The sequence below is a fragment of the Pan paniscus genome, chromosome 17 (assembly GCF_029289425.2).
Source record: "Pan paniscus chromosome 17, NHGRI_mPanPan1-v2.0_pri, whole genome shotgun sequence".
Lineage (NCBI taxonomy): Eukaryota > Metazoa > Chordata > Mammalia > Primates > Hominidae > Pan > Pan paniscus.
In genome coordinates, this window is record NC_073266.2 from 28490415 (window position 1) to 28514499 (window position 24085).

General features: G+C 36.4%; 1 protein-coding gene across 2 annotated transcripts in view; it reads right to left on the reverse strand.

The window, feature by feature from the left end:
• Positions 1-5975: 5975 nt before the first annotated feature.
• Positions 5976-24085, reverse strand: part of VAPA (VAMP associated protein A) — a 41095-nt gene continuing 22985 nt past the window's right edge. Inside the window, exons 4-7 of one of the 2 annotated variants that reach the window (XM_034943802.3) lie at positions 23722-23802; positions 15751-15885; positions 10233-10406; positions 5976-6751 (exon numbers count right to left, since the gene is read on the reverse strand). In XM_034943802.3, the coding sequence (XP_034799693.1) occupies positions 6593-6751; positions 10233-10406; positions 15751-15885; positions 23722-23802 (549 nt within the window). In that variant the 3' untranslated portion in view covers positions 5976-6592. The remainder of the gene's footprint in view (positions 6752-10232; positions 10407-15750; positions 15886-23721; positions 23803-24085) is intronic. The other variant, XM_034943803.3, reaches the window with a different exon arrangement.

Consider the following 24085-nt stretch of genomic DNA (forward strand, 5'->3'; position numbering starts at 1 on the left):
AGGGCATAAAGGTGGCTTTAATCATATCTAGGCTCTAAACCAAATACGGAAAAATAATGTGTCAAAGCTGGGGAAACTTCGTAAGGAAAAAAAATCAAAGCAAAGGGAAAAGGAAACACTATTCTACAGCCACCTCATCTCCATAATACTGTGGTATGGGAAACACGTTATGAAAATGTAAAACTTCCTTTGCTATTGGTATCTCCAATGTACTGTCTTGGAGTTAGACATCAAAGTATTGGATGGAAATAACTATTTACATATTTAAGTAGTTTAAACATTATTTGCTGAAAACATTTGCACTACTTCCTCAAATGCATAGATGTGACAGGCTTGTTAACTACTCAATGCAAATACTATTGTAGCTGTTATCTCCCCCCATCACCTTGTGATGCAAATGTTATAACAATGAACACAAATTTCTACCACCTTAAAGTTCACATCGGGAACCTTTAAGTACATATGCCAATATACTCCTCTCCCTGAAATACCTGTTCTACTCACCACCTATCTTAGAAAGGAACCACTTGGTCCAATTCAAAATTAAGGCTCTTAAGGCATTTCCTTCATTGCAGAATGTACAATCTCCATAATTTCTTAAAACATGCATAGGGAAACTCCTCCAGCTGAGGGATTCTATGGGAGTCCCAGTGTACAAGAACATGTCTCCCTTGCAGAGACAATTTACTTGATTAAACACTTAACTTTTAAAAGAAAATCTTAATATCCCAATAACTTCATAAAATTTGCTCAATGGCAAAGTACACAAAAGCACCCAAAGAAATACTTTGCAAAACTTTATTTTGATTCTCAAGTATTTGTTTTCATGTGAAATATATCCTTAAATTTAATTCAAAGTAGCTTAATACCCTCATATATTTATCTACATATTATATACAATTAAGGATATACATTTTGGATTAAAACAGCACAAAAAAGAAAGTTTGCTCCCCACAACTGTAATTCCTAACAAACCTCTACTTGAAACAAGAATAGGAATTCTTATTGCTCGAAAATACAAAAGATTCCAATTCCTTATCATTTCAACCCTCCACATTTTTTTATTTTTATTTTTGGAACTTAATGTCAGTAACTCACTCTCTCTCTCTCACACACACATTGTATTATTTTTCCTCAGGGTTCTTAAGTGCCTATAGTACATAACAATTTTTGTTCTTTGTAGAATTATAAACAGTATCAAGAATTTAGACCACAAAGTCAATTACAAAAAATAAAACTCTTGCTTTAATCATTAAATCTTAAAGGACCATTAGAAAAGGCCACATTCTGTTCTCCAGTCTTGTAGGTTACATAAGCCATTTCCATAAATTCTATAGCCTTCTTCTTAAGAGTAACACACACACTTGTTTAGGAATGTTCATGTTGGTTTTGTTCACGGACTGAGATTGTTAGTGGGCAGGAGTTTATTTCTTCTCAATTTTCTGGGAGATAAAGGGGGAAAGCAGTCTTCAAAAATTTAAGATCAAAAATCTTAGAAGACATTTCACAAAAATAGTACTCCATGTAAAGTGGAATCAAAGGCATCACAAAGTTGCCATACTTACTGTTTGTGAGGAGTCAATATTTGACTTGGACCAGGACACAAACTATGTCCTTCATATGGTAGATTACTAGGATCAGACCATCTAGATCCCACTTTCTCTGCTACTTCAGCTGTGTAGACTTGAGCTAATTGAACCTGTCTAAACCCGTCTCCCCTATTCCATAGGATGGAGATAAGTATTTCACAAGTTATCAATGATGATGAAATGAGCTGACGTAAAACTAAGTAATAAGCATGTTGAAAACGACATTATACTTGAAAACCACCTTTTGCTTTGAGAAATACATGATGGACAAAATAAATTTCTCAGGTAGGTGGGTACACTGGATGTCAGCAAAATGGCAATTAATACTGAAGCCCACATTTCTCAAATCGCCTTTTTGCGATGACAGCTCATTTATTCACAAGTCAAAAATCTTTAGTGGTATTCCAGCAATCCTAACTTGACAAGCAAAGCTTTTATGCAATTTTTTTTAAGCAATACCTAACAGTGACTCCTGCAGTTTCAAGAAAAATATTTTAAGTTCCCCTGTATTGCTGAAGTAAAGTCTTAATTAAATCTACTTCATATCTGCCTTTGGCATTTAAAAACCTACGTAAAGCAACTGTCTGGCCGATGATTGGAGCTTGAAAAAAACTACCATGCCAGATCTCCACCCCAGACCAATTAGGTCAGTATCTCTGGGGGTGCTATTCAAGCAACAATTATCTTTTATGTTCCTAAGCTCATCATGAGTTAAGGTACTGCTATATATATATAGTTGAATATCACTACTACAAAAGTTATCTGAATAACTTCCTATATACTCTCTTTCAAGATGGGTGTTATACATAGCAACAACTGGAAAACAAGAAACTGAGTTTTAAAACAAGAAATGTGGCAACAGGAGGATATGCATAACTAGAAGGGAATTGTCAAGAGGCCAGGCCAATCAAATGTTACATTATAAAATGTCCATAACCTTAAGAAAGTTAACTATAAAAACAAAGCAAAATGCTTTTAGTCACATTTGTACTTGGTTTTCAATAAACCACAGAAATTAAGCTGGAAAAAAATAGGATACAACTTATAATTAGTGATTATGCTTAAAGAACATTAATATTATAGGGAAATGAATGAAATGTTCCTAGCAATTGATGCTGCTGAAAGGCAGAATTTGGAATTTTTTATATTTTCCAAAAATTGCCTGAAGCGCACACACTGTCAGAAGGGCAAGACAAACTTTCTTTTTCCTTAGTGATATATGTTTATACTTCTTTGCACCAACCCACGAGTGGCTGGGCATTCATTCCGAAGATGCCACTGCTTACGCGAAGAAGCGTGGTGGTAGTCTACCAAAAGTGGGGCTATGAAACGTGGAATGAAAATCAGCTGTTCTCACTTCCTACTAAAAAATAGTTAACTCCATCTCACTAAGCAAGAGACTATCTGCCATCAGAATTCAAGTCCCAGTCAGTGATTAGCTATTAATGCTTAACAGGATATAAATGCACAAACCACACAATCTGTTGAAATTTTTTTTGTATTGTGAAAAGGAAAAGGACACTTCACATTTTTAAACAGTTTATTCATGAATGGTTTAATTTCCCTTTAAAGCTAGAAAATAAAGATCATTTACCTTCTGATCTTTGTTCTTCCAAATGGTAATAAGCATTGATCCTTCCCTCTAATAAAGGTGAAATTTTTAAAATCTCAGTGAATAGGAATGTGCAAAGCTCTAAGAAAACTATTACTTGAATGTCTCTAAAGTGGCAGAAGACCACAAGTTGGGAATACCCTCAAAAACTATATTTTTACCCTACTGTTAAAACTTGTTTTCAAAGTGGTGTAATCTGAAAGATTACAGTTCAAAAGTAATTCCCGTACCAAATAATATCAACTTTAGGTGAACATCTAAGTATTTAAGAGTATTATTTTTCTTGGCTGGGTGCGGCAGCTCACACCTATAATCCCAGCACTTTGGGAGGCCGAGGCAGGCGGATTCAGGAGTTTGAGCCCAGCCTGACCAACATGGTGAAACCTTGTCTCTACTAAAAATACAAAAATTAGCCGGGCTTGTTGGCTCACACCTGTAATCCCAGCTACTCAGGCGGCTGAGCCATGAGAATCACTTGAACCCAGGAGGCGGAAGCTGCAGTGAGGTGAGATCACACCACTGCCCTCCAGCCTGGGCAACAAAGCAAGACTCTGTCTCAAAAAAAAGAAAGAAAGAATTACTTTTCTTTGATCGGAATTTCTGAATTTCATACATTTTTCTTCCAAGTGTCTTTTTTTTTTTTTAAGGGAACATACCACACACTCAGAACATAATGTCTTAGCTTCTTGTAAATATAAGAATGGGGGAAGTTACGGTACATTAGTTATAGAACGAAGGAAGCTAGTGCATTCAGTGTCACATATGAACTCAAGGCCTTAGTTACTTGATTGTAATTTCAGTATTAGCAACAGTGTATTTCCCTCATGCTTACATACAGGTAGACAAAGCAAAAACTTCTAAACATATAAGGAATGAAGACAAACAATTTAATCTCTATATTATCATATTATCAGTCAATTAATACAGTTGGACTTTCAAACTATAACTGTTGGTAGTAAAATAATCTGATCACATTTCATACAGCAATTAAAAATAACAGAAACAGAGTCTCACCTATACAATCAGAGCATCTCCTGATATGAACAACAGTTAAGCCCACATACGTTTTAAAGATGCTACCCAGACTACAATCTATCTCAAAAGCAACCATGGCATAATGCATTTTATAAAATGCCTACCTAAAAATACATTGTATTTTGTAATGTTTATTTATTACCAATGTGGGAGGCATGTCTAGCCTAAACACTATAACCAAACTATTTAACAGTAAGCCGGTAGTAGTCTTACAATAAGAAATTTCACATATACTTGTTATTATAAATAGCATTTTATGTTCATTATTTCAGCCATCTCTCAAACTAAGACAATTTTCAACAGTTACCAGAAGACACTGAGCTAGAGTCAACAGACCAGATATCCAGTTCCAGCTCTGCCTCTACCTACCTGTGAGACACGGGGAAAGTTCTCTTAACCTTCGTAAGGCCTCAGATTTCTCAACCATAGAACAAAGGGGCTGAACAAAATGAATTCTAAAGAGCATTCCCATAAAACGGGATTTGGCTAAATTTTCAAGAACTTAATTTCTTTAAAAAAAGATAGCTATGATACACCAAACTTGGTATTTACCACCAATAATATTGATTATATAAGAGCTTTAAGCCAAGGAATTACTGATTCTGCACTTATGGGGTGAAAATATAAGACTATTTTTAGCATGCTTTTCCAGTTACCAGAAAAGGGGAGGGGGGGATTTTTACAAAGACAGTAAAGCATACAGCAATGGCAGTAAAGCATGCAGCATAGCATGCTAGTAATGGATAGGCATTACTTGTGTTTCCTTTTAGGAACTTTTGCACACAAGCAAGAGGTTTTATAAAAGATACCACAGCGCCCAATAACACAATATGTGTGATCTGACAAATTCAAAACACAGTTGAAATGAAAAGGCAACCAAAATACTTCAGAGTACTTCATTCTTCTATAAAATGTGTACACAGACCTGGGCCTAAAATACTTCACTGCACCACATCCAGTTCTAAAATCCAATTTCCTTTTCAGGTAGAGCGCATCTTTTAAAAAAAGAGCCAACACCTATGTTTAAGAATAAAAATTCACTTGTACTAGATTGTATGTAGCTAAACACTGGATCTATTTTCTGATTCCAAAATTTTCTATTCTAGTATGAATAAATGAAGAATAGGACAAACCTAAGTGCAGGAAAGTATCAAACCCTGTAACGCATACTTATACTGAAAATGTGTTTCACATGGTTAACATTTGCAAAGGCTAAAATCATTTTTCATAAAGAAAATTCCACAGGCTTGCTCAGTATTACCAAACTTCCATAATGAACATTATTTTGAGTGCCAAATTGAGCACGAAAAAACACCTACTTTTAACTATTATGAAATATTATGAAAAGTAGTAAGACTTATTTATTAGGCTGGTTAAAAAGTAATTTAAAACCAAAGAGAGTTAAATCTTCCTTGAGAACATACTTTCAGAACTTAAGAATGGGGTAAATCAGATGGAGCACAGCCATGCTGTACACATCAACTCACTGAAATCACATAACTTCTATTCTCATGGACCTTATTTTCTATTATCTTGAAAACAAACTGATTATAATCTCCCAAAATACCAGTAGTACCTTAAAATTTAATCAACTCCTTTCCTTAACAGAATTAGGACTTTCAATTAAAAATACTGTAATATCCAAGAGGGTTTCAATGCAAGAGAAACCTTTGCATCATAATTTCAAGTGACCATATATAGTGGAGTTCCCTCTAATAACACGACAGACACAAACAAGCTATCGAGCAAGAATCTGTTAACAGTTTTATTTTTTTTTTTATGTTAAATACCATGGGACAGGATTGTAAGGATGAAAAACTCAGTCAACAACTGCCTCACAAGGGATAAGAAAAATTCTGCCATGATATTAGCAAAGGTAAAGGAGGAAAAATGTACACTGTAAGAGGCACCATTTCCCCAAGGAATACCTCTTGGCATTTCCTGAATGAGTGGGATTAGCAATCTAAATAAATCATATTTCAAGAGGTAACAGCAACAGATAAAATTTAAAGGGATTATTAAAATAACATTTACAAGACTCTGAACAATTCTTGAACTCTTATTAAAACCACAAAGAAAGAACAATTCTTTATTTATGAATTTCATAAAGGACTCAGTGTGCAACTGACATCTGCTAGTGATGATCTGGTAATATACAACCTGTCCAGTAGCCGAACAGTTTGTTTTTATTGTGTTTTCTAACCGTAAGAGATCATTAAAGGCAAAGCCTATATGACGCTGTACACACAAAAAAATGGTCACCGTGGGCCATACTACCAATGAAATGGTAGGTAAACAAATCTTTTTCTGGTCAAGAGAAAAAAAAAAAAAGAAACAGCACTCTGCATGCTTCACTCTACAAGATGAATTTCCCTAGAAAGAATCCAATGAAAATGGCTGCAATTACAACAAGAAGTGAAGGAAGAGGACTGGTGACATTATCTCTGAAGGATGCAGTTGAGGTTGATCCAGGTTTATCCGAATGTGCTACCTTTCTGAGCCTTAAACCTTCATCCTAGAAAAAAAACACACACACAAAAGGTTTTTAAAAACAAGCATACTAACGAGACTACTGGAGCTAAAAATCTATAGGGACGGAAAGTAGATTAGTGGTTGCCTATGGCTGGGGACGGAAACAGGGATTAACTGCTAACCACAAAAGGAAACTTTCCGGGGGTGGATGGACATTCTAAAACTGAACTATAGTGATGGTTACAAAGTTCTATGTATCAACGAATTGTACACTCACAGTGGGTGTCTCCATGGGATATAAATTATACCTCAATAACACTGATTTTTTAAAACTGGAGCTGAGAAATGTATTCCTAAAAAACAAAAGTTAGATAGGCTATATTTACCTTTTTTTAAATCCCACTAAAAATATAATTAAAGAAGAGTACTTCCAAGGTGGCCCATGGTATTTAAAATCAGTTACATCCGTCCTAGCCCAATCAGCCAAAAACTACCCAGACCTGTAGTCTGCCATTTGGGTTTACTGACCCACTGCAACTAAGGAACCGGAACAGCAGAGGCACAAAAGGGTGTTCTTGCCATAAACAGAGATACGGTATCACAGAATTTGGGGGAAGGAAACAGTTTAGCGTGAAATTTAAGTAACAGTGTTTTTATATGCTCAAAGCAAAGCAGAGGGCTGTGTGTAAAGTGGTAGCACCAGGTCTCGACTGCAAAGCAGAGAAAGAATACTGTTTCTTCAGAAACTACAAATTTAGATGAGAAATGTACATAGGAAACCCTTATCTGAAGCTCTGCACCAGGACTGGAAAATGAGGGTGCTTCTCTGTGTCAAAATGACTTAGATCCTCCAGTCAAGAGTAGGCTGCTTCATTCTTGCTGATATGGCTTCACACAGCACTATGTCTTTAGAGCAGAAGGTTTCTCAGAAGAAAGCAGAAGTCACTCCAAGCAGGAAGCTGTTATGACACTGTGTGCAATGTGAACCTTGGGAAAAATACTAATACCTGTTAACTACACAGTTGTCTTTATCTCTGTCTGTTAACCAATCTGATAAATGGCAGGACAGTTTTTTACTTTTTTCAGTACAAGGCAATATTTTCTCCCATGATTCCTTTATTGTGCTTATAAATAAACACTAACTAAAAGAGTACACCTAATGGCACAGTTTTATTTGCATTACTGGATTTTCTGGAGTTGGGTTTTTTTGGTCTCATGCTAATTAGTCCTATATAAACAGTAATTCTCAGTTTCAGCTACACATCACAAACATCTACAGAACTTTTAATACTCCTGTGATTGTGATTCATTAGGTCTGGGGAAAGCCTGGTCAATTGTAACTTTTTAAAGCTCACTAGGTGATTCACATGCAGTGTGAATTAAGAACCACAGGGCTAGGGGAATTAAAAGGGATAGTGAACAGACAGGAGCAAGAAAGTGAACCTGGCAAAAAATTATGATGGGCCTGTGTATAGGGTCTGAAATTCTGTAAGCCAGTGGGTCTTCAAGGGTTTTGTTTTTTTTTTTTGAGACGATGTTTTGCTCGTCACCCAGGCTGGAGTGCAATGGCGTGATCTCGCTCACTGCAACCTCTGCCTCCTGGGTTCAAGTGATTCTCCTGCCTCAGCCTCCCAAGTAGCTGGGATTACAGGCACCCACCACCACACCCGGATAATTTTTGTATTTTTAATAGAGACGGGGTTTCACCACGTTGGCCAGGCTGGTCTGGAACTCCTGACCTCAGGTGATCCACACGCCTCAGCCTCCCAAAGTGCTGGGATTACCGGTGTGAGCCACCGCGCCCAGCCCAGCTTTTTTGTTTTACTTTTCCAGCAGCAGAATCATCTCTCAAATAAAATCTCATACAGAACATTAGCATAAAAAGAGTAGAAACCAGGAATAAAGTCTCTCTCACCTACTTCCCTGGTTCACTCTTCCTATTTTCCAGCCCTGCCACACCTATGTCATTCTCACTGTTTCCACTTCTCCCCTCCCTGCCAGAGGTAAACAGTGGCTTTTGAAAGAAATCTATTGAGCACCCTAAGGAGCACATCTTTATCAAAGAACAGAACTATGGAAGTCATGGCAGATAAAGTAAAAGTAACCAACAACATCCTTTAAAAGATCCATGGCGTGTAGGTGTGAAATAAAGATATTCTTTCCGCTACCCAGACAAGTGCTTGGAAGCAGACGGGTACCCCTCGAGGGGGTACTATGAAATATCAAGCATGAAGAGACACAAAAATTCACTTTAAAAAGCATTTCAGCAAAGGAGTTCACAGATCGACTTAAAACACAGTGCCTTTAATTCAGAGTGTAGTTCCTACATACACCTAACAAAAGGCATAATCAAATAACTCCCATCATTTAGCTTATTTTAGTTACATACATTTTTGTATCATCTACTTTGCTGCAAAGAGCTTCAAACAAAGCCTAGAGAGCAACGTATAGGTATTTAGGTCTTGAAACAAGTAATTACTTGTCAAAGACAAATTATTCATAAATTTCAGACATATTCAAATCAGTCCTCCTTCGCCATCCATTTAATTCAATCAAATACATGAATGACTACCACATGCTTGTATGGTGAATGCAGAGATAAATGAAGCACTGCCCTTGCCCCCAAGGCAATTACTGCCCACTAGAGGGAGAAAGGCCTCTAACAAGTAAGAGCAGTAGAAGACGATCAGCATAGTGGAGGCACAAAGCAGACATGACAAATCGATTTTTTTCTTCTTTTGGAGAGGGTCCCAGCAAAGGCTATATACTGTAGTAGCAAAACGTCAATGTGTGTATGTGCCGTGTCGGGAGGGGCAGGGTTCTGGGCCTTTCCAGTCACAGCGAAGAGCTTACACTAAAGCAAAGAGGGGTGATAAACAGATGCTTCTCCAGCATACTCCAGCCCAATGCTGCCCCACGCAAATACAATGTGAGCTTCAAATGTGAGCCCCGTATGTAAAGTTAAATTTTCCAACAGTACATTTAAAAAGTAAAAAGAAATGGGTAAAATTCATTTTAATAATATATTTGATTCAACCCAATATACCCAAACTACTATTTCAGTATGTAACCATAAAAAAAAAAGATTTTACCTTTTTCTGTACTAACTCTTCAACATCAGTATTTTACACTCAACAGCACAGCTCAATTTGAACAAATCCCATTTCAGTGCTCATCAGCCCTAGGTGACTAATGGCTATGATGTGGGACAACACAATCCTAGGCAGTTCAGTATGACTAGGGCATAAAATGGGAAGGACATGAGAAACAAGAGCAGAAGCTGGCAATGCTGCAGGCCAGATCACAAATAATTAGAATGTGTGCTAAAGTAAGGAACTTGCAGCAATGAGAAACCACGGGAAGACTGTTAAAAGAGGAGTAGGGTGGGGAGCAAAGGCACTGGGGAAAAGAAGAAAGAACTGACCAAGGAAAAATTTAAAAGCTAATTGCTAAAATGGCCTAATAACACTCACATGTCCTATACCTTCATTTCAATCAATTTATTTTCAACCAACAGAACTTACTCTCAGGTGCCGATTTTCTTCTGATAGCTTCATCATTTCTCCCTGAAGTCTTTTACACTCTTCCATTAGTTTCCTTGTTTCGGTATCATTAAGTGAAACACTGTGTGGTTTTGGCATAGGTCCATCTTGCTTAGATGCATTCAGTGGAACAGCTTTGCTAGGTTCCATGTCATTCTGCATTACAAAGATATTGGGAATTTTTTAACTAACCAAATCTCCTTACAGGTTTTAAACAAATAACAATATAAATTCTACATCTTTTTTCATGAAAAACTCTTTAAAAGGCCTAAATCAGTACATGTCAGCAGTCAGATTAGTCTAAATAACCAGCCCACTCCCTCTATTCCCATAATCCCTGGCACGTACCTCTACCATAGCACTTTATTATGTATCTTAATAATTATTGTTCAAGTTCTTTCCTGTAATACTTCAAAGGCTGAGAGAGCAAGAGCCATCTCTCTTTGTATTTACCCCTAAAACCAGCACTTTGGTCAAGAGTAGTTATTCAATGAAAGTATGCTGAATGACATCAACAAAATCCATTGAAGGTCATTTTCCATGCTCTGGTTCTGCAATTCAAATAAGGTTCTGGGGGGTAGGGGGATATTATCGTAATCATTCCAATAAAATCAGGAACTACCTAAGAAAAAACATGCCCAAGAAAAGCTAACTTCTATTAATTTGTCATCTTTAGTAATGCTGTTTGCTTTAATTCATGTGATTCAACATCACAGTAGCACTTAGCATGCTTTGAAGACTATGAGCCCCAAAATCTTAATCCTCACCAACATTGAACCATTTGAAGCTAGTGAAGGCCTGGAGATAAATATCTATGACAGCACCTATGTATTCTTCAGCCCGTTGTCTAAAGTACCCCAACATCCTTCACTCCAACAGCATTTATGTCACCACACATCGTAGCAGTATTAGTGTAACAAGCTTTTTTCATTTTAATTAAATTTACTTGCTTTAAAATAATTTTAGGTAAAATCTGCTTTATTCAGCTATAAACTGCTAAAAAAGACATTTACTAAATCAACTTTATGGCATTCCACAATACTCATTTTATAAGATTTATCAGAGGCTGCACACCTACCACACCATCCCAGCTGCCAATTTTATATTAAGTATAAACAGATTGTTCAAAGGGCAAAACTTGTTATTCTTATGAAGGGGATGTGATATGATTAGTATGCCTAAATCCATGTAAAATCTATTTAAAAATGAAAATTTATAATGAGGTTCTAATGAACAACAGTATGTATGTGACCTGTCGGCAGATTCTTCCATTTTTCTTCAAGCTTCCCAGTTAAGAAACGTTTTAAAGAAGCCTACTTCAATTCTTTCTCTGAGTTTTTCTCTTGCTAGCTTTTTTGTTTTTCACCCCCATTTCTCCCACCCCAACCAATCTAATAATAGCCACCCCTATTATTAAAGAACTGTTTCAGATATATTTTACCCTGCCAATACTTTTTCCTGTTCTTTTCCTTAATAGTAGTTAGAACTCATTTGTGATTTTCAGTGTGGTCAAATTCTATCCTAGCACAAATCCAACTTCTGATAATGAGGTTGGCACACTGACTTCCTCTATAAAGGAGGTGGCAATGGCCACCAATATGGCAATAGAAGAACTTTCAGGTTTTGGTTAAAAATTGGGAAAAAGTATCATACTCATACCAGAAAACTGATAAAAACTTAAAAGAGGATGAAGCAGGGCACCATGTCTGATGTCTATAATCCCAACACTTTGGGAGGCCGAGATGGGTGGCCTGCTTGAGCCCAGGAGTTCAAGAACAGCCTGAGCAACAGAGGGAGACCCTGTCTCTACAAAAAACAATTTTAAAAATTAGCCAGGCATGGTGGTGTGCACCTGTAATCTCAGCTACTCATGAGACTGAGGTGGCTTGAGCCCAGGAAGTGGAGGTTGCAATGAGACGAGATCATGCCACTGCACTCCAGCCCAGGTGAGAGTGAGACCCTGTCTCCAAAAGGGGGAAAAAAAGATATACATGGGGTCAACACCAAAGAGAAAAAAAACTAAAAGAATCATCAAGCTCGACAACTGATTATTTTTAAATTCTTTACATTGCATAAAATTTTAAATTACAGAGGGAAGGGAAAAAGTCATTTCCCACAATCTTGTCAAATCAACAAAACTATTATTTATATTACTATTATTAAATGACATGTCATTAAATATTCTATTCTATGCCTTGCCAAAATTAAACATTTCACTTTTGTTAAGCATTTGATGGGCAGCTTTCCATTCTTTCAAATTTTAAATAACATGTCCATAGGAAGACATTCCATAAAAAGATAACTAGATTGGAATTAGATTTAGATTTTTCTAATTCTAATAGAATTAGACTTGGAATTAGATTAGAATTTATCTAAGCAAATAGAATTAGATTTTTTTGTTGTTGAATTTCTCTTAAAAATGTTATACTGCTTTTGTAACAAAAAGGAGAAGAAATGATAACCAATATGTGGAGCATAAAGAGAATAGAATGCAAAGAATACAGTGAAGCCGAAACACACTTCAAAAGTGTGCCCAATAAGTTATATCACATACTACCTAGGCCCCTTACAAACCAGTGAACATACATAACAGGTGCAAGAAAATCTAATTTATTTACATATACATATGCTACATATGTATATGTTATGCTATATATGTATATGTAATGGGGGGAAGTGTGATGGGAGGGTGGGCTTTGAGTCATGCATGGAGTGACAATCTGAAGAGCCTGATGGAAAAAATTAAGCAGGTGTAACTTTAAGTATATGCTTCCATCCAGGACCTCTATTAGTGAGGTTTGGCTCCAATAAAACAGCTTGTTTCTTGAGAGTTGCTTCAAACTGGTCCAGAAAGAAAAGACTGGTTGTTCTGAGAACCATGAAACAAGCACACCAGAGAGATTCAACATGCTGTGACTCTTAGTAAATTGATGAATGGTAACCTTACATTTAACACTGCAATTCAGAATAAGCTGGAAGGTCAAGGTGTGTATCAACTAAAACAATAAACCAATCTTGTCCAGTTTCCACTATATTATTTAGCCTATCTGCAGTAATCCTCCATCTATGAGTTGTCCAGTCATGTACTGTATAATGATGTTTTGGTCAACAATGATTCGTACATATGATAGTGTTCCCATACAATAATAATGGCACTGAAAAATTCCTATTACCTAGTGAGGTCTTATCACAATACATTATTCACATGTTTGTGGTGATGCTGGTGTAAATATACATACTGTACTCCAGTCATATAAAAGTATTGCACATATGATTTATGTACAATACAGAATACTTGGTAATAAATGACTATGTTACAGGTTTATGTATTTACTGTGTTATGCTTTTTATCATTTATTTTAGAGTGTACTCCTTCTACTTATGAAAACAAAAAGGACACTAAGTCAGACTCCAGCAGGTCCTTCAGGAGGTATTCCAGAAGGCACTGTTAACATAGGAGATGTCAGCTCCATGCGTGTTACTGTCCCTGAAGACATTACAGTGAGACAGGATGTGGAGGTGGAAGGCAGTGATACTGATGATCCCGCCCCTGTGCAGGCCTAGACTAATGTGTGTGCTATGTCTTAGTCTTAAGAAAAGAAGTTTTTTAAAAAATCTTATTTAAAAAATAGAAAAAGGCAGCGAATAAGGACATTAAAAAGATATTTTTATTTATCTATACACTGTGCTTGTGCTTTATGTCAAAAATCTTAATTTTACAGTTTATGAAAAGTTACGGACAGCTAAGATTAAAGAAAAAAATTTTAATAAATGTAGCCTAAGTGTACAGTGTTTATAAAGTCTACAGTGTACAGTAATGTCCTAGGCCTTCCCATTCACTCACCACTCATTCACTGACCCACCCAAAACAACTTCCAGTTCTGCAAGATCCATTCACAGTAAGTGCCCTATGCAAGTATACAATTTTATCTCTTATGCCATATTTTTGCTGCGCCTTTTCTGTGTATAGTCACGGGTGTCCAATCTTCTGGCTTCCCTGGGCCTCACTGGAAGAAAAATTGTCTTGGGCCACACATAAAATACACTAACACTAACAATAACTAATGAGCTATTAAAAAAAAAAATCACAAAAAAAAAAATCTCATAGTGTTTTAAGAAAGTTTACGAATTTGAGGTGGGCCGGATTCAAAGCCATCATGGGCCACGTGTGGGCCGCAGGCTGCAGGTTGAATAAGCTCAGTGTAGATTGTTTCGATACACAAATACTTACCATTGTAGTACAGCCACAGGCTATACAAGTCTGTAGCCTAGGAGCAACAGGCAATACCATATATAGGTTTTTGTAAGTACACTCTATGATGTTTATACAACACATCACCTAACAACGCATTTCTCAATATATATCCCCATCCTTAACAGATGCATGACTGTACTTCTGTATTCTTTTTTAACCATCAGAATTTCAGTTCTAATATTCCAAGTATTTTTACTGGGGGTTAATTAGAAAAAGAGGGAACTAGGAATTGGAAATACAAGAAAAAGTTTGCAAAGAAGCCTTGGGAAGAACAAAGGAGATAAAAGACATAAACGTGGGGCTACATTCTTACAACTAACAGGAGTGATGGATAAAAACGCACATAAAGGGAGTTAAAAGGCTAAAGTCAAGAGTACTGTCATAAACCGAGAGAGGCAAAATTAAGGTCTTAACCTATGAATTAAGAGACAGGATTTAAGTAACAAGGTTACCTGAAGTTTTTTTTTCCCACTCTAAACAGCCAATTTACTGTTTCTTTAGGATCATGACTCCCAGAAGTAAATAATTCCCAATCACAAAAACAAAAAAGTATTAAACATTTAGATAATTTTTTAAAGCCTTAGTATGCATATCATCTGCAAAACCAAATCAAAGTATAAACAATCTGTTAAAACTGTGGGGTTGCCACATGTGGTGGCTCACGCCTATAATCCCAGGACTTTGGGAGGCCAAGGCAGGTGGATCACCTGAGGTCGGAGTTTAATGAGACCAGCCTGGCCAACATGGTGAAACCCCATCTCTACCAAAAAAATACAAAAATTAGCCAGGCATGGTGGCACGTGCCTGTAGTCCCAGCTACTCAGGAGGCTGAGGTGGGAGAATCCCTTGAACCGGGGAGGCAGAGGTTGCAGTGAGCTGAAATTGTGCCATGCACTCCAGCCTGGGTGACAGAGCGAGACTCCATCTCAAAAAAAAAAAAAAAAAAAAAAAAAGAGTATATTCCCCAAATCTCAAAGAAAAAAATTACAGCAACTTCATAATGTTCACACTTATACTGTCCTGCTCACTATATAGATTTTAGTTAAGTTCAGAAGTTTTTTAGAACAGAATAGTTTGTATGCATGATTTTTAAGTGCTTTGTAGTTTTATTGTAATTTTAGGCATAGTTCAATTCTATCTACTTCATACAACATACTCACAATACCACTTATCTGCTAGGTATCTACATTAACTTAACCATTGACACTAGTAGACTCCTAAGTCTGTTAACTCCCTATAACAAACCTTCTGCTTCTCCTGTTTCAACACACTGAGTCCCCTGGGGTCATCCTTCGTGTGATAACTGGCAGGTGTTGCAACTGTGTTGTTGATGCTGCTCATTGAAGTGACAGTCGGAGCATTCCCTGGTGGAGTTATACCCTGAGATGGCATGGGAAACATATTCTCAGATTCTCACCGAACTCTGATTTCTTCTGCATGATATTGGGAACGACTGACACAGAAAGCATTAGGCTCTAAACATTAACACTTTATAAAAATGCATTAATGCATAAGAAACAATACTAATAATAGCTATGTTAAAGCAAAAGTACAGTTTCTGAACTCGCTTTTTATATTTCCCAAACAAAATTAGTTATAATCTACTTGCATTACATGCACCTATTAAATGTACATACTTTATTAAAATTTATGCCAGCCTTACATTGTTTTAAAATGAATACCATCTAATTCTTTGTGGCTTTTAATGTTTACTAATTAATAATTGTCAATAATCTGAAAAACAAGCACTTGTATGTCTTATCTTTGATAACACTCAATCTGAACAATTTCATAAACCTCTCTTGTACTTAAAGCCTATCCCCCAATACACTCACTCTCTCACACACATCCCAGGCCAATAAACACTTAAAGACTCATATAACCATTAAGTCCATAGTTCTCTTCCTTTCTTTTCAAATTCCTTTAATAGATAAAAGTAATACTGTATTATACAAACAGGTGAGAAAGGGATTCCCTAATTATACTTACTGATACCCCATTTGTTCTGTCTCAACAGAAAATAATGTATATTCAACCATTTTATGATAAGACCCCTGAAATCCCTTTATAAGACCCCTGAAATCCCTGTTCTTTACAGCCCCTCAGTCTTCATTTTTAAAAAATCAGTATTTTTTTCTAGAAAATATGTCACCTTCAAGGTCGGGCGCGGTGGCTCACGCTTGTAATCCCAGCACTTTGGGAGGCCGAGGTGGGCGGATCACAAGGTCAGGAGATTGAGACCATGGTGAAACCCTGTCTCTACTAAAAATACAAAAAATTAGCCAGGCGTGGTGGCGGGCACCTGTAGTCCCAGCTACTCGGAGAGGCTGAGGCAGGAGAACGGCGTGAACCCGGGAGGCAGCGCTTACAGTGAGCCGAGATCGCGCCACTGCACTCCAGCCTGGGTGACAGAGCGAGACACTGTCTCAAGAAAAAAAAAAAAAAAAAAAAAGGAAATATGTCACCTTCAAATGTCAGATGGAGGACATAAATGAAATGCAATACATTTAAGAAATTTAGAAAATGTCAGAGTTAAGGCCTCAAAAATTTTTTAGAAGTGAATACAAAGAACTGAATAGGTCATAAAACTTCAAAAATAATAAAACCACATTTGATCCTTAAAAAATAACCACTACCACTAATTGGACATTACGTATATACAGAGCTGACAATCCAAACAGAGCTAATAATTCAAAGAACCCTATTTTGTACAATAGCGCTTTCGTATCATGTGCCTCCAGCTGTCAACAATACAGGGAACAGGCTCAATGGCTTTCAGTACTAGCACTGACAACAACTCAACTGAAGACACTAGGGGCCATTAACAAAATGAAATGTATTGGCACACACCTGCTGATCCCGAGGACTAGGGTAATGACACATCTTAGTGTGCTTAAGGATGGTATTTGCTTATGCTTGTTATCCAGGAAAAAATATTGAGTCTTTTTGTTCTAAAATGAAAGGGTTCCTAAGTTTCCTGGGGCACTTTATCTATGATCCAAATCAGAAAGCTATTTCCCAAAAAGTAGCCCATACTTTAGTGATGGTTCAAATAAATGAGAATTGTTTTGTCACAAATAAATGATTTATTTAAACTATAAAAATAAAACCATGGACTCAGCCACTGTGCTTCTAAAGCTGGCTCCATTTTTCACCCTATAAGATGACCACAAACCTTCAATCATTTCCTTACTTATATATTCAGTATCAAGGTCCTAAAAAGTCTAAAGAAATCAACAAAATAACATCATACTCTTTTTTCATGTGTTCCAAACATGTAAACACCCAAGAATTAACAGCATCCATAAAAAGATCAAAATCCTCAAACAAGTGGGGTATACGCATACAACATACTTGATATGGTTTGGATCTGTGTCCCCCGGCAAATCCCATGTCAAATTGTAATCTCCAGTGTTGGAGGTGGAACCTGGTGGGAAGCGACTGGATCATGAGGGTGGGTCCTTCATGAATGGTTTAGCACCATCCCCATGATACTGTTCTCATGATAAGAGTTCTCATGAGATCTAGTTGTTAAAAAGAGTGTAGCACTGCCCCTTCGCTCTCTCTTGCTCCTGTTCCCACCATGTGAGGCATCTGCTCCCCCTTTGCCCTCCACCATGACTAGAAGTTTCCTGAGGCCTCCTGAGAAGCAGAAGCCGCCCTGCTTCCTGTACAGCCTGCAGAACTGTAAGCCAATTAAACCTCTTTTCTTTATAAATTACCCAGTCTCAGGTATTTCTTTATAGCAATGTGAGAACAGACTAATACAGTACTTAAATACCAGCGTACTTCTTTCTGCAAAGAGATACAGGAAGGGGGGCTGAGGAAGTGAGGGAGTGGGGTTAAGACACACTAAAAAAAAATCATAAAGTTCAAGACTTGTTATCGCTACAATATTTGAGGAGAGTGCATCAACAATTATGACAGTTATTACAGAATCTGCTTTGAACACTAACCAAATATTTCTAAGTTGACTACCAAAAATGAAATTTTGATCGACTCTTTAAAATAAAGTGACCCATAAAAATGGTGCTTATCTGAGGTGATTGATAGGTTAATTAGCTTGACTGTGGTGATCATTTAATAATGTATGCATATATTGAAACAAAAAATAAAGGTGTAAGGAACCCCTATGAACTTGTGCACTGCTCTAAACACTAAAGCTGAATAAAAAAATACAAATGCCATCCACAGAGTTCTACGTTAAATCCTAAGTTGTTACCAGCAACGCAGTTAAAAGCTAAACTGATTTTGCTTAAGTTAACATACTTTTTACAACATACTAATAAACTAAAAGAATAAAGGGTCAAAAGATCTCAAAGAATTCTCTATATCACAATCATAACTATAAGATAAAAAGTATATTTTCTACTCTATACTTTTAAAAAATACATCACCAACAGTTTTCAAACCATTTTTGTTAACCTTGCACATTTAGAAATGTATTTTCTTTGAATAAGGGAGTGTCATTTCAGCAACTGTGTAAGTCAGGATTCAGCATCATACAGCATTTTATCAATTCATCTGAAGTAAATTAACAAACTGTATCTATGCATCACACTATCCAATAATGCCCTAATTTCCAAAGAGCCAAATTTCATGCTAAACAAAGAAAAGGAATATTAACTACTAGTTTTATCTACAGATATTAGAAAGAAACCAACATGTCAAAGATACTTTTTTTTAACCAGTTTTATCAACTTCATCTATAGAGACTATTGACCTAGAAACAGCAGGATACAATTATCAATAGGGTCTTATTACCACATGAATAAAATATTAAGAGGTGTTTTGTTTATCTTTAGATAGACATAAAAGGTTTTATCCTTAATTGTTAGAAACAAAAACTTCTTATATATTTTGTACTATCATAAGACTTCAGATTTGGTACCTTAAGATTTCATATTTTCTGTAAAAGATGAGATGCAACATTAAACTGATTAACTTGAAAGTCACATAATCAACTAACAACCCAGATGGAGTTGGGTCTGTGCCAGGTTGCACTGAGTTTAAACACATTTCTCAGTAAGTAACATTTCTTGTACAATCTGCAGGGTAGTTAATACTACAACAGTGAGTTTAGGCAGGAATAGTATTTCCCAAAGTATATTTTTTCAGAACATCAGATATTTCCTAAGTTAATTAGGTTATTTTAAATTAAAAAAAATACTGGGTTAAATATATTTCTTTACCGTTACGTTTTCTCAGAGCCTTTAATAGGCAAATACACAATGTGATTCCTCTTGGAGACATTTACAGTATTTTTCCAAGCTCACCTGTCTACAGAACGCTTCCAACCTAATACACTGGGAAATACTGCCTTATAAAAACACAATTGTGTTTTAGCCTCTCTTTAACATACACATTAATCAATTAAGGCCACTTCTAGCCTAAATAGTATAGACACAATTTTTGCAAGTTTGAATTACATAAATTTGAAATAGTGATATATTACAATCTTTAAGTCTCATTTTATGTGTAAAACTTGAAATGTAAATTATAAACACTCAAAAACATCCATCAAAAATCATAATGACGAGGCCAGTGAGCCATCAAAGTCATAAGCTGTATTTATGTATTGCTATAATTGAAACACCACTTCAGCTGGTTCATAGAAGTACCCACCCATTCTTTTCAGGATCAGTATTGGATTTTGCACATTTTGAATTACCCAACATAACCCAACCATAAAATGCAATCATTACCCCAAGAAATAAAAGGATCCACATCATCCTATATGCTGCTGACACAGTTTTATCATTAAAATTTTACCATTTGAAGAAGTACCTTCAAGTGAAAAATGGGCCTCCACTCTTACCTTGGTCAAAAAAATGAATAGAAAGTTTGATAAAATTAAAAATCAATTTTGTCACAGGTACCCGGTCGATTATAGTTCTGAAATACCATCTCCCACTGAAATGGCCCTGAGCTTCTTTCCAGGTCTGGACCTGGAAAAATCTTGCCACATTAGACAAGAAAATTACCAAAGACTATGAGGGTCAAACAAACTCAAGACCAATTTAAAAAGTCTCCTTACCAGGCAATTTGAGGATCAATAATAATAATTAACTACCAAGAGTTAAAATTCAAATATGTTTAAATTCATGAGTTTTATCAATATAGAAGCAAGCAGGGAAGAAAGAAAGGATGGAAGGTGGAAGATCAACTGTACATCACGAGGTGGGATGCTTATAAACCAACTCATTTTTTAAAACCTTTAAAGAGAAACTTTGGCATTTGTTCTGCCTTTTTAAACTCTACCACTGAATAATCAAATATTACATAAGCACAAGTTTCTCCTTACACAAGTATTGTAAGTAGTGTATGAAGTAGGAATGACAGAGTATGACCATCAGACAATCTTAAATGAATTAACAGACCTAGGTCATACTGTCTCAATCTCAACTTTACTGACATTTTAAGCCAGATTATTCTTGTTGTGGAGGCTGTTCTGTGCATCACAGGAAGTTGAAAGGCATCCCTGGCCTCTGCCCACTAAACAGGTTACCTGTAGCACCCTTACCTACCTCTCAGTTGTGAAAACCAAAAATGTTTCCAAGCACGGTCCCCAGAGGAGCAAATCGATTGCCCCTGGATAAGAACCACTCATTTCAAACTTTCGATCACAGGAAATACCAGGGACAGGGAAAAAAGGTTAAATAGCACCACAAGGATGGAATCAGCAAAATCAATTCTGTGGGAAAGTCTATAGGCAAACCTAGTTTAATAATAAAAACATTCAATAATTTGCAAAAAAAAAAAAAAAGAGAGGAAACGTAACAAACTAAGAGATTTAAGAAACATATCATCCAATAGAAGTATTTGGACTTGGCCAGGTGGGGTGGCTCACACCTGTAATCCCAGCACTTTGGGAGGCCAAGGCAGGTGGATCACCTGAGGTCAGGAGTTTGAGACCAGCCTGGCAAAATCCGGTCTCTACAAAAAATACAAAAATTAGCCAGGTGTGCACCTGTAATCCCAGCTACTAGAGAGGCTGAGGCAGGAGAACTGCTTGAACCCGGGAGGCAGAGGTTGCAGTGAGCCAAGATCGTGCCACTGCACTCCAGCCTGAGCAACAGAGCAAGACTCCGTCTCAAAAAAAAAATAAGAACTATTTGGACTTTATTTTCATCTAATTCAAACAAACTGCAGAAAAAAAAATTTTTAATGACATTTGTGACAAGTTTTAATGCTGTCTGGACAGCTTGATATTAAGGATATACTAAATTTTTAAAGGCATAGTAACAGTATTGTCATTAAAACTGTTTTATCTCTTTTTTTAAAGTACTTTGAAAAATACACATTGAAACAGTTACAGATTAAATTATACCAAGTCTGGGATTTGCCTTAAACAATACCTAAGATGAGAATTAACAGGATTTATATATAATAAGCTTAACCACAAACTAGTCATTGTTAAAGCTGCTCATAAGTTCACAGAGGTTCACTGTACTCCACCTACCTACTCTTCTAGGTGCTTCTAAGTTTTCAAAATAAATCTTAAAAATTATCTTTAGCAGATATTTCCTACAATTTAATATACAAGTCCAGATAATCCAATTAGTAAAAATACATTCTGCAGCTAGCTAATCAAGGTTCAGACTCAGATATTCTCTAAAGTACTTTGAAGTTACTTAACAGCTTTTAGGTTACTAGTAATACCTGCTCTGAAAAGGTTCCAGGCTCAAACTACTCCTGCTCGAGTTCCACCGCAAGGGATTCTGGGAACTCCATTCAGTATTTGTTCAAGCACTAAAACAGACCCAAAACTACTTTCTTGGATAACTATGGGCTAGACCAATAGGTAGGCATAACTGCTCTTTTCACCCAAGATGTGTAAATGGCGAGGTTCAACTGTTATTGCCGTATCATTCCCATCAACTTCTGGTTTGGTTTCTAAACCAGTGAGAGCTACTCTTAATCAGCAGTATCAAATACCTGGGGTTCCAATCCTTTTCACACATCTCAAAGTGTGTGCTATCCAGAGCATAGCAGAAGCCCAGATAGAAGATAGATTTACGCTGACCGAATTACTGTAAAAAATGACATAAAACTCTCAGTGAGAAAATATCCAATTTTTTTTTTTAAAGTCAATCCAGACAACATGCTGTTTTGTTTTCTTGGTTTCAACAGTAAGAGCTGGGCAAGCTATTAGCTTCCCTCCGCCTAAGCAAAAAAGAAAACCTCCAAATGGGAAGCATACACAGGCCATCTAACACTCACTTTACAGAGAGAATACATGTGTTCACAATTTTTTGCTTTTGGCAAATACCTCAAAAATCACTTAAAAGAGGCATTTTAAAAATTCAAAATATAATTTGGTCAACACCTAATTACCAGAGACCTTTTCATTTCTGCTTATCCTGAAAGAGGAACACAATAACTGAGCCCACATATTTAATCTGCATGTTTACTTTTCAATAGAGCAAATGGCCACTAGATTAAGGGCAGTAGTCATGTCAGATTCTAACCAAATTGTGCCAAACCATTCTATTTATCCATATTATTGTATGTATTAAGTCACATACACACACAGAAAAATTTATCTTTCAAGTCTCTCTCACCATAGGAAAAGATTCAAATTTGCAATCCAGACAGGGAAATGGACAAGGTAAGTGACTACAACCCACTCTGTACATTCACAGACTACTTTTTGTTTGTTTTTGAATAAACAAATACATCCCTCAGTCCCCCAAATTGTATTAGACTTACACTAATGAGTAAGCAACATAATTATTACTTACTAAAGAATACAATCAGATGGATTTGACTAAAAACAAAAGTGAGCAAAATACCTAGGAATAACTAAACCTGGAATAAACTGTCCATGTAAGTGAATTTATCCCCAAACTGCCGGTACATAGTGGCCAAAAAGCAATTTATATGTATTTTTAAATTATGTATACACATCTCATTCTAAAAAAGAACCTGTAGTGGTTTACGTCACAAAAAATCTGGTAGACTTAAATGATTCTTCTCCAGGATGCAGTCTTGACCTAAAAGTGAGTCTTTCTTTCTTCTTGGATAAACAAAATGTTACTTTAAAAAAAAAAAAAAAAAAAAAGGCATACCAAGTTTTTTAAAACTTAACCACTGAGTCTTATGAAGTGAAATAGCCATATCACACATACCTCAAAGGTCAAAAATAAAAGCAAAATTAATCAAAGGAACTGAGAGCTCAACAGCTCCCAATTTTTTTTACATTCTCCTACTTACCAATTTATCATTTTCATTGGGCATTTCAAATACACATCTCAATTTGGAATCCATTAATTCATCAGGTTTTGCCTCTTTCCACTAAAAATAAACAAAACCAAACATGAGACATAGGAGGTATGATCATGGTAAGTAAGTTTCACCTCACGGGACAGCTAAAAGATGAGTGAAGCTGCCTGGCTTGGCTGAAACACACTGGTGCACTCTTTATTGATCACCCTGCCATTGTTATCGGCTAATGTCACAGAACCTTTATATAATCCTAGAGTTACTATCACCATCCATTAAAATCACGATGATATTACTAGCAACCATAGGACTTTCTTCTTAGGAGCAGCATTTCTTTCTTTTTTCTTTTTTTCCA